A 12008-nucleotide genomic window follows, 5' to 3' on the forward strand; every position below is an offset into this window, starting at 1 on the left:
GGGTACGACTCATAAAATTAACACATCATGCCATAATATAGACACATCGAAAAATTAATTTATCATAAAAATCCAACAAGTTTCCTCAAATTGCATTTTCTCTAGCTAGCGCACCTTAGACAAGAATACGTTTCACAGGAGCTAGATGGACACCATCATGATGCACTTTCGCCTCTTGATCTAATATAATCTAATCAATAGTGTAGTCAAAACCATTTCTTCTCACATGATCTAGTATAGCTTAAATATATCAAAGACTTTGTACTAACATAACAGTCTAGATCTTGATTCTTTCAATTACTTTCTTAAGAGGTCCCTAGCTGGTCGAATCTCAAAATCAATATCTAAAATTATAGTCAAAGGTAGAGTTGTATTTTTTGCGCCAAAAAAGGATATACCTTTCTTTATGCGAATCCGCCATTAAATCCTGCAATGATTGTTTCAAAATCTATGCAGATTGATGAAAAAAAAATTCTACATGCTTTGAGAGCCATGCGGCATGCGATCTAATGGGCGATGCCACAAAAAAAGATCAACTTTTTTTCATTAGAAAGATACAATCCAAATCCAACCCTAAGGGGTCAATCTTTGTCTTACCATGTCAGCAAAGTTACCAAAATATCTCACTTCTATTTACCTTTATCCAAGCTGATATCCAAGCCAAGATTTCCCATCCTTGTAAAGAAAAAAACAAAAAACCCTGTTGGCCAAGATGGTCCAAGCTGAGGTCATGCACTTTCTTGCGCCTGGGATTTGCCACATGACCACAAAGCCATGGTGAGCTGGAGGACGGAGTAAGAGGCTAAGAGCCATGGCGAAGCACGTAGGAAGCTGAAACCCACATGTGCGTGCTGAACTGCGACTGCCCTTTAGATTTCGGTAGCAGCCTCAGTAATGGCAGCGGCGGTGTTTTTTTTTTAATCCCACTTTTAGCCCACCTTCCACCCCCCTCACTCGGCTTGGATCTTTCGCAGTCTCTCCTCCTTATCCCTCCATAACTTCATCTCTCCACCTCTCCTCCTCCTCCTCCTTTTCTCAATTCCCTTTTGCTTTTATCCCGAATAAGTCTGTGGCCGTTTCGGGATTAAGAAGTCCACGGGGTGCTCTGGGTTTATCCTTTTCCTTCCCCACCGGCTCCACCTCAACACCCCCCGCTGTCTATCTCCTGGCATTATGAGAGAGGGTTAATTTTGACGCCATTAGCTGTGTCGGCGGAGGCATTGAGATAAAAGCTTTCGTAGAGGGGGCAGGTGAGAGATGTGAAAGAGATAGAGAAGATAGGGAAAGGAAGGAGAGAGAAGAAAGAGAGAGAGAGAGAGAGGAGAAAGAGTGTGTGGGAGAATATTCTTATAATTTGTTCCATTATTTTTATTAGTTTAGGTTGCTCCTAATCCCAGCTACCGGCTATAGTATAATTTCTTGGTTCTAGAATTTGTTCTTCTCGTTTAGCCTTCCACTGCCGTGTTTTTTTTTTTTTTTGAATTAAGCTGTATTTTCTCTGGTTGTGAGGGGTTTCTCCTGTTTTTTCACTGAAGTTGGGTTTTTTATTTTTCCCCCCCTTGAAGTTGGTCTCTCTCTGTCTTTTTTCCCCGTTGGTGGGTGGTAAGAGGCAAGGAATAATAAGAGAGAGAAGAGGGCAGGGGCCTCCTGCCATCTCTCCCACAAGGCTTCCCCATCTTAGGGGTACTCTGATGGGGGAACTTTGATATCGGCCCTGGGTGCCAAAAGGGAGCTCTTTTCTTCGAATCGAGGGATAAAAATCACTTCTTGCTTCGGTTCTCGCTCCCATTCCTGGAAAAAGTTAGGATCTGGGGGCTGGTTTGCTGAGAAAATCGTTAGATCGAGAGGGAATTTGGGTTATTTTGGAGTGGAAGGGAAGCATCTCTCCGGCGTTTTCTGTTTTCGTGGAGATGGAAGCGAGCGCTGGTCTCGTCGCCGGCTCTCACAACAGGAACGAGCTCGTCGTCATCCGCCGCGAGGGGGAATCTGGGGTAAGTGCGGGTCTTCGCCTGGGTTTTAGGGCTTTGTAGGCCGCTGCATTCTTAGGCTTCGGGTTGGATCAAGCGGAGGGCATTTTAAGGGTTTCTTCTTTTCTTTTTGCTCATCCTTTCTTTCTGGTCTTGCAGCCGAAGCCCTTGCACCAGCTCAGTGGGCAAATCTGCCAGATTTGTGGCGACGATGTCGGCCTCACTGCTGACGGCGAGCTCTTCGTCGCCTGCAACGAGTGTGCCTTCCCCGTCTGCCGAACTTGCTATGAGTACGAGCGCCAGGAGGGTAACCAGGTCTGCCCCCAGTGCAAGACCAGGTTCAAGCGTCTCAAGGGTAAAAATGTCTGCCTTGGAGATCCTAGTCCTTAATGAAGCTTTTTAATCTCAAACAAGTTTGCAGCCATTTTTTTTTTGGTCGCCAAGTCCTTAGGAATTGTTTGTGTTCACAGGGTGTGCTCGAGTTGCCGGCGATGAGGAAGAGGATGGCATCGATGATCTTGAGAACGAGTTTAATTTTGCTGGAAGGACTAGGGAGGACATGCAGTACATGGCCGAAGCCATGTTGCAGGGCCACATGAGCTATGGCCGAGGGGGTGATGTCGATATGCCTCAAGTTGTTCACGTAACGCCTCAAGTCCCTCTGCTCACCAATGGCGAGATGGTACCCAGCTTGTTTCAGTCTTTCTACTGCCAATTGGTTGGATCTTTTTCTCCTGCTGGGTTACTCATGAAGGGGTTTTCTTCCTTTCAGGTGGATGATATTCCTCCGGAACAGCACGCTCTCGTCCCTTCCTTCATGGGTGGGGGAGGAAAGAGGATTCACCCACTTCCCTTTGCGGATCCCAGTCTTCCAGGTATATGGATTTTACAGTCAAAATTGGATCTTTAGTTCCTAGATTTGCTTAGAAAAAATTATGACAGATGTGCCATCTTTTGAAGCTTAAGTCCTGATCCACTTGGCATTCTATTTTATAGTCTTTCACTGAAAAAAAAAAAAATTTCTTTTCTTGCAGTGCAACCCCGATCCATGGATCCTTCTAAGGATCTTGCGGCGTATGGCTATGGAAGTGTGGCATGGAAGGAGAGGATGGAGAATTGGAAGCAGAAGCAAGAGAAAATGCATATGAGGAATGATAATGACGGTAAAGATTGGGATAACGAGGGCAATGGGCCAGATTTACCACTGTAAGCTCCTGAAGCCTCTTTGGTATTAGATAACTTGAAGAATCACTTTGAGATTAGTTTATAGAGATGGTGTTTTGTTGTCACCAACTTTCATAGCCATTTTGAGATTATATTAGATGATAATGTATATTAGACCACAGTAGATCTTGAAAGAGCTTATAGAGTTGAATAGCACCTGGAAAAATATCTTTCAAGTGGGCCATTCTGTTACAAATGATAATTGAGCTTCATTGCATCAATTTTTTTTTGGAATGAAATTCCTATGGAGTGCCAGGAACATGGTCGCGCAATGAAATATGCCTTTCCACTTGATATTTCTTCTGAAGTTATAGACAGTCTGATGCACTTTATACGTGCGACCTCTGCGTACATAATTTCTGATGACTTAATGATTCTCATAGTAACCATGTGAATTCCTATTGTTTTCACTGTTTGTGTAATTATAGTCATTTTCATGGATCTTTAATGGTTCTGGCTTTTCCGTGGTCGTGGACTCTTGAAACCTTCATCAATTTTTCAAAATAAATCTTTTCTGGCTTTTCAAAGTGGTGGATATGTATCTTTTATATTTCTTATAGTAGAAATTTTTTAAGGGAATGATGGAATGAGGTGGAAACATTTTTCAGAAGGCAATGCAGATTTTAGTGCTTTGGCTAGAAATTAGTGGCAGAATGAACTTGTTCAGTGGGCCAAATTTCTTTGACCAAGACCTGCTGGTTATATGTAATGAAGCAGTGAGGATGGACCATAGATGTTTTATCATCATTAATGCTATGAATTATTATATGATATTTAGGGAAACAGTGATTTCTCATTTTGTCATTTTCTAGTTTCAAAATTTTAGTTTAACTAATATATGCTTCAATATTGATAAGTTACAATATTCATTTTTTTTTTCTTTCTGTTTTCTAATTTAAGCTATTGTTCCTAATATGGAAATATCTGTCTTGGTATTTCTCTTGTCTAGAATGGATGAAGCTAGACAACCATTATCGAGAAAGCTGCCCGTTCCTTCCAGCCAAATCAACCCATACAGAATGATTATCATAATCCGGCTCGTAGTTCTTGGTTTCTTCTTTCATTACCGAATCATGAATCCTACTCCTGATGCATACCCGTTGTGGCTCATATCTGTAATCTGTGAAATCTGGTTTGCTATTTCATGGATTCTCGACCAGTTCCCAAAGTGGACCCCAATTGAAAGGGAAACTTATCTTGACAGACTGTCATTAAGGTTAGTTGTAGTTACCAGCTTCATTATTCTTTTTAGCTTTAGGTGGTTGATTGAACTATGTGCCTGATTCATTGCATTTTCTCTTCAGGTATGAGAAGGAAGGCCGACCTTCCCAACTAGCTGAACTTGACATATATGTGAGTACAGTGGATCCTATGAAGGAACCCCCTCTTGTCACAGCAAACACTGTTCTCTCCATTCTTGCAGTAGATTACCCAGTTGAGAAAGTATCCTGCTATGTTTCGGATGATGGTGCTGCGATGCTGACATTTGAAGCATTATCAGAAACATCTGAATTTGCAAAGAAATGGGTCCCCTTCTGTAAGAAATTCAATATCGAGCCACGCGCGCCAGAGTGGTATTTCCAGCAGAAGATAGATTATCTAATTGATAAGGTCTTACCATCATTTGTTAAGGAACGGAGAGCAATGAAGGTATGCAAAAAGGCTGAGCGATCCTTCAAATTTTTCTGTTGCAGTTCTGCAATAATTCTTATAATTGATATACTGCATGTTATTCTGATTGCAGAGGGAATATGAGGAATTCAAGGTACGAATCAATGCTTTGGTTGCAAAAGCTCAAAAGGTTCCGGAAGAAGGGTGGACAATGCAGGATGGAACTCCATGGCCTGGAAATAATGTCCGTGATCATCCGGGGATGATTCAGGTCTGCAGTTTATATATTCTTGCATTCTGCCTCTCAAGCAACAATCACAATCACTCCTTTCTTCGCAGTTTCAATTGAACATTTCATTGCTATCTGAACTATCAGGTCTTTTTGGGCCAAAGTGGTGGGCATGATATGGAAGGAAACGAATTGCCACGCTTGGTTTATGTCTCTAGAGAAAAAAGGCCAGGGTTCAATCACCACAAGAAGGCTGGTGCTATGAATGCTCTGGTAAAAACCTGTCCATCAGACTTGTTTTTCTTTATTCGATTGATTTAATGATGACAACTTTCTTTGTTGCTGTTATTGGTCTTGACAGGTTAGAGTGTCTGCTGTACTCACCAATGCACCTTATCTGTTGAACTTGGATTGTGACCATTACATCAACAACAGCAAGGCCCTAAGAGAGGCAATGTGTTTCATGATGGATCCACTAGTGGGGAAGAACGTATGCTATGTGCAATTCCCGCAGAGGTTCGATGGTATTGATCGACATGATCGATATGCTAACCGAAACATAGTGTTCTTTGATGTAAGCATGAATATTCCAGCTCTTTGAACATCATGTTATTTTCTCTTTTGAATTGTTAGTTTCTGATTTCAATATTTATACACTGGCTATATATGGAAGAATTACACCAAGCTTTATGATACAGATCAACATGAAAGGTCTGGATGGTATTCAAGGGCCAATTTATGTTGGAACTGGATGTGTTTTCAGAAGACAGGCACTTTATGGTTATGATGCTCCAAAGTCTAAGAAGCCCCCAACAAGGACTTGCAACTGCTGGCCTAAGTGGTGCTGCTGTGGGTGCTGCTGCTCTGGGAGGAGGAAGAAGAAGAGCACGAAAGCTAAACAGGAAAAGAAAAAGAAGGGTTTCAGGAGAGGAGACAATCAACCACCTGCATTTACTCTGGAGCGCATTGAAGAGGGCATTGAAGGTATAGCTGCCTTTCTTTTTTTGACGAAAAAATTCCTGTACGTTTTGTTATTCTGATGAATGGTTTGTTGCAATGACACTGTCTTAGAATCATTGTTTAGATATATATTAGTGACCTGCTGGTTTTTCTAGTTATCTGATGTGCCTTTTTAGATTTCTTGTTAACATGGTTTCTGAATTACTTAAACAATCTGCATTTAATGGGCTCTACTTGCTCTAGTATTTTTAGACAATATTATATAGGACAATTTCGAATTTGCATTCTGTTAAAAGAATTTTTATGAACTTACAGAAAATGAACTTGAAGTAGATAAGCCCTCGCGTGTTCCAAATCGCAAATCAAAGGCTACTTTATGCATCTACTCTTGCTTTTAAGTTGCACAGAGGAGACTGCCATGCTCTTAAAGATTATTTGTTAGACCATATTCACTATACTTTGAAGTTCTGAAACTGTTTAGAGGCAAGAATAAGCTGTCCCGTTGAGAACAAGATTATTTTTTTATTCCTTTTTTGCATTAGGGATCCCTACAAATAGCATAGCTGAAGTTCCCAATGTTTGTCAAACCTATAAAAGTTTGTCCTTTGGTCTTTCATTCATAAATTTCAACTTCTTAACTTTCATGTAACATTCACAGGAATTGAGAATGAGAAATCAATTCTGTCTGAACAAAAGTTGGAGAAGAAGTTTGGACAGTCTCCTGTTTTTGTAGCTTCTACTCTACTCGAGAATGGTGGGACGCCGAAAGGTGCTACTCCAGCGTCGCTGTTGAAGGAAGCTATCCATGTCATTAGCTGTGGCTATGAAGATAAAACAGACTGGGGAAAAGAGGTACTTATTCTGAACATTTTAATTCTTCGATAATGATCTCCAAATGTCTGAAGATCTGTGCTCTCAATTAACTATTCTGCTCTCTATATAGGTTGGTTGGATCTATGGTTCGGTCACAGAAGATATATTGACTGGCTTTAAAATGCACTGTCATGGATGGCGGTCGATCTACTGCATACCAGACAGGCCTGCATTTAAAGGTTCTGCCCCCCTCAATCTTTCTGACCGTCTTCACCAAGTTCTTAGGTGGGCCCTTGGGTCTGTCGAGATTTTCTTGAGCAGACATTGCCCTCTCTGGTACGGATATAGGGGTGGGCTGAAATGGCTGGAGCGTTTCTCATACATAAATGCTACTGTTTATCCTTGGACGTCGATTCCACTTCTGGCTTACTGTACCTTACCTGCTGTTTGCTTGCTCACAGGGAAATTTATCACTCCAGAGGTATGACTTTTTGACGAGTTTAAACAGAACCCCCTAATTTGGCATCTGCTCTGCATTCTCACACTTGCTATTCCCTGCAGCTTAGCAATGTCGCTAGCCTGTGGTTTCTGTCGCTTTTCATATGCATCTTTGCAACGAGTATCCTGGAAATGAGGTGGAGTGGCATCGGCATCGATGACTGGTGGAGAAATGAGCAGTTTTGGGTTATTGGAGGCGTTTCTTCGCATCTCTTTGCGGTGTTTCAGGGTCTTTTGAAGGTCCTTGCTGGTATAGATACCAACTTCACCGTGACAACGAAGGCTGGTGATGATGAAAAGTTTTCGGAGCTCTACACATTCAAATGGACCACATTGCTCATCCCTCCTACCACACTTCTTATCGTGAACATCATTGGTGTGGTGGCCGGTGTCTCAAATGCGATAAACAATGGATATGAATCTTGGGGACCTCTGTTTGGCAAGCTCTTCTTCTCATTCTGGGTGATCGTCCACCTTTATCCTTTCCTCAAAGGTCTGGTTGGTCGGCAGAACAGAACCCCTACAATCATCATTGTCTGGTCCATTCTCCTTGCCTCCATCTTCTCTCTACTGTGGGTGCGGATCGATCCATTCCTGGCAAAGTCCGATGGCCCTCTTCTGGAGGAGTGTGGATTAGACTGTAACTAAGCACAGAATGGTTGGATTCAGATGGCCATGACCTGCAACTTCTCTGTTGCCATAGCGCAGATGGAAAGGTAGACGTCCTCCGGAGTTTTCCCCAAGTACGAGAAGGAATTCTGTGCTCAGCTGTAGATAGAAATGCCGATTGCCCTGCATTTTTTTTGTTTCTCCTTTATAGTCCGAGTCCAGCCCTTGGCTCCAGTCAGGAATCAGGAAGTTGGATGACCCTGTGTAGTTTGTTCGTAGAAGATAGGCGGCCGCAGCTTTAATTCTTTATTAGTTGGATGACATGGGAGAGGAAGGATCAACATTGTCCATGTTCCATTGCAGTTGATCTCTATATATTGTCCAGTTCTTCACAATAAAGCAGGCCTTGCCTGCAACCTAGACATGAAGAAGCTTCAGAAAAAAAAGAAAAAAAAAAAAAGGTGTTCAGTTGATTCTATTTATTCCATTTTGGGCTGCATGTTCATCCCTGCTATCTCTAGCAATACATCTGCAGATAATGGAAAGCAAGGAGTTAAAAAAAACTGTCATTACATCAGATGGGAAGATCCCTGCGATTTCTCAGGCATGATTGCAAAGCCTCCATGGGGTCTCCCTTGAGCTGCTTCTGGGTGTGTGTAATAATAGTGTCGTCGTCCTTGTTCACAAGATACTTCTGTAATGATATATTAATCTAATGTCAATCCATTTTGTTGCAACTTTGAGATCATGCTCCCATCCATCTTTGCCGTCATTAACAGCACTGAATCGAACTGTTTCTACCTCGCTTGCCATGGCCTGCTGTTTCTTTTTCTTTTTTTTTTTTTGAAGTCCTTTTGACTCGATCATTGGAGATCAGACAAGTTTTGAGACACCCCTTGTTTGTTTATTTGGCGGCAAGCAAACAACTTTACAGGCGAGGCCTGGGTGTCTGGGAACCGACGGTCCTTTTCTTTGGTGAGCTGCAGAGTGCGACCGGCGGGCGGTGGTCAGCCCGTGTCCTCTTAGTATTATCTCATGTCCCGGTGGACCACTGCTTTATACTCCTCTTATCCATTTGGAAGTTCTGCTTTCTATAATGTTATAGCAGCAACCCGTGACCAGAATGGCAGTTTGCTAATTGAGAGTTCGGAAACGGGGGAGTTTGCTTTTCTCCTCGCCCATTCATCATGCATGGGAGCTCATTGGAGCCCAACTCAACAGCCGCGTTGTCTTCTCGAGACCTCTTTTACATCATCTGAATCCTGTTACAAGGTATGCCTTCTGAGTATTACATCATTTTCTGGCTTCTCGTGCATCTGCGGTCCCCAGCAAATATATATATATATATATATTTACATTAAGTTTGTGTAAATATTTTTTTTAAAATTTATATTTATTTCTATACTCTCATAAAATATTACTTTTTACAAATGCTTCTAATATAACCGTTCTTCTAACATTATTAATAAAAATTATATTTATTTAAATTAAAAATAAAATAAATTTTGAAATTACTTTTTTATCCTCTATCGTGATCGTTATAACTATTTTTTTTTATATATCTACTCACGTATTTTTAGTCATTTTAATTTGAAACCGCTAGTTTTTTAACGACGTTAGATGGCGTGGGTGCATATACAAAAATAAGAATAAAAAAGTAGAATAGCAAAACAAGTGTTTTACGAGGATATATATGCAAATATCAATTGTGGAAGGATATTTATGTAAAATTCAATGTTTAGAAAAATATTTATATAATATTTTTTTATTATATTATAATTTACTGTGTTATCATGTTTGCACATGTTAGGGTTAGGGTTAGACGATTCGAGTCCACGTAAGATGAGGTGGTGTTTTCCACTTCGCCAAGGGGGTGGGAAGGGCTGAGTTACCGCCCTTTCCTCGCACCGGCACGGAAAAGTCGGTGACGGGCAGGAGTCCCATGTGACGGTGGGGAATGAATTAATTCATCATTAAATAAAAGAAAATAATAGAGAGACAAGGCTCCAACAAAAGTTACATGCACCGATAGATGATCCAAGGTGATTCGCTTCCCCTAGGATTCCATTTTCCAATCTCCAAGAGAAGCAGCAAAAATGAGAGAGAGGTCGAGCTTCTGGAGATTCCAAAGAATTCAATCCTCCCGCTCCCCGTCACCCTTTTTTACGGTAAAATAAAGACACGAACTACGAACTACGAACTAATTAGAGAGAGACCATAAACTAACGCAAAAAATACAACCGGCAAAGCGCATAAACTGCAGCTCGGCAGTACACACCACTGCATTTCCATCAAAAAAAAGAAGAAAAAAAAAGAAAGAAAAAGGACTGTATGCACTATTTACATGTGCACATTCCATGTCCTGCCAAGTCCATTGTCAAGTTCAAAGCTTATTTTACGTGTACTAAAGCAAATGCCACTACATGGTCTATAGGTGTTGCTGCCAATAAAATCCGAAGCAAGCTGAGCTCGGCTGAGTCCCAAACCGAGATCGAGATCGAGATCGAGATCGGCTGTGATCCGAGGTAAAAAGCTTTGGATTAGGTGATAATGGCGACGTGGCTGATTATACTCTCAGCATATAGATTTGACTTGAAAAAAAGTTTTTTTGGAGGAGGTTTTCGGTGAGGACCTTCCGACCATCAAGTTAGTCGAATTTTAGAAAAATCGTTGTCTATTACCGACATCAATGGAGCATGCAACAGTTGCATGGTAATAGCTCGTTATGTAATATCAGCACAATAACGACTTTTCACATTATGCACGTGGCAATAATTAGGTCAATCATGCAACTATGGCTGAGCCGAAGTAATTGTTGCCCGAGATCTTAGTTGCATGATTGATATGTATTAATCACTTTCCAACGGTCTTCAAGAAAACACGTGGTGCTTCTTCTCTGCTTGATCAGAACAAGATTACATTTTGGCCAGTACCGAGGCACGACACCTCGGTCAATACCAAGGTCGGAAATTTTGGTTCATTCCAAGGTCAGGTTGACAAATATTCTCCACGTAATAACAATTTTGATCAGTATAGATAAGGCGCAAAGTATAATAACATTGGAACCTCGTATGTTGGTAGGTGGTTGTATTAGAAATCTATGATAACTTCTTAGAGTCTATGGATGTCGACTTTAATTATTAACGCGTTTCACCTTCATAACAATCCAACGGAAAAAGTTGCATGCATTTGGGCGCCCATTATGATTAGATTTCGAAGGCATATCTACCTAATTCTTGGTGTTTTAACTGGGGTCATCAAGGCAACTCAAGCTACTTGGTGCGCGCTATCATGCTCCCAAAGGGGCCACAGAGTAGGAGACACAGCCAAGTCATGAATATTTCTTAGTGATTCAATGGTTCACGCGTTTGCCCGGAGACAGCTACCTCAAATGGCGTCCATCCACATTGTTAATTTGAGAAGTTTTTTTTGATGTGCCTATGGTCCAAAGAGGAGCTATGAACACATTCATCATCGCTCGATGGAGCATTGATGAGATTTGGTGATACCATGGCCGAAGACTTATTGCTCCAGCTTCACTGGGAGTACTGCAATCACATGCAATGCCTGAAACGTAGGCCACATGAACGGGGGCATAATTACGAGCGCTGCCAAAATTTATATGGCTCTCGGCTCCCGCCGCTTCAGCAAGCAAGGTTAGGTGTCAAAACCCATGAGAATGCATCGTAACATGCGGAGATCATAGAAATTTTCATGTGCTGATGCTACTCTCTAGAGGTTGCAGCTAGCTCAACAATGCTCGACGACTATCTCGCTCTAATAAAAGACTTGGACCCACCTACCCTCACAATAATAATAATAGTAGTATTATCATCACCAACTTAATTTGGCGTCCACTAGTATGAACTCATAGCCATGTGTTTGATTTGCAAGACTTGGATCGGAATTTTAGTGATTGGGAAGAGCAGAACATGGTTAGGACCGGCCAAAAGACCACACCTTGCGGTTCGGGTTGTATATTTGATCCAAAAAAAAAATGATTGATCTTCTTTCGCGACGTCGACCATTGGATCGCGCTCTTAGATGGATCTCCAAGCACTCTGAACTCTTTTCATCCACTTGCACAGATCTCGGAG

At 41.6% G+C, this 12008-nt stretch overlaps 1 protein-coding gene across 1 annotated transcript; it reads left to right on the forward strand.

Annotated features, from left to right (window-relative positions):
* Positions 1-742: 742 nt before the first annotated feature.
* Positions 743-8648, forward strand: LOC103711978 (putative cellulose synthase A catalytic subunit 5 [UDP-forming]). Its single transcript, XM_008798332.4, has 14 exons — positions 743-1991; positions 2127-2322; positions 2438-2649; positions 2740-2842; positions 3002-3173; positions 4141-4407; positions 4496-4841; positions 4936-5073; positions 5179-5304; positions 5393-5605; positions 5730-6015; positions 6650-6843; positions 6935-7285; positions 7366-8648. The coding sequence occupies exons 1-14, from the start codon at positions 1911-1913 to the stop codon at positions 7948-7950; spliced, it is 3270 nt and encodes a 1089-aa protein (XP_008796554.3). The 5' UTR covers positions 743-1910; the 3' UTR covers positions 7951-8648.
* The last annotated feature ends 3360 nt before the right edge of the window (positions 8649-12008 follow it).

Source organism: Phoenix dactylifera, chromosome 11 (genome assembly GCF_051530095.1).
Source record: "Phoenix dactylifera cultivar Ajwa chromosome 11, Ajwa_hap1_PhDact_Kaust_v1.1, whole genome shotgun sequence".
Taxonomy (NCBI): domain Eukaryota; kingdom Viridiplantae; phylum Streptophyta; class Magnoliopsida; order Arecales; family Arecaceae; genus Phoenix; species Phoenix dactylifera.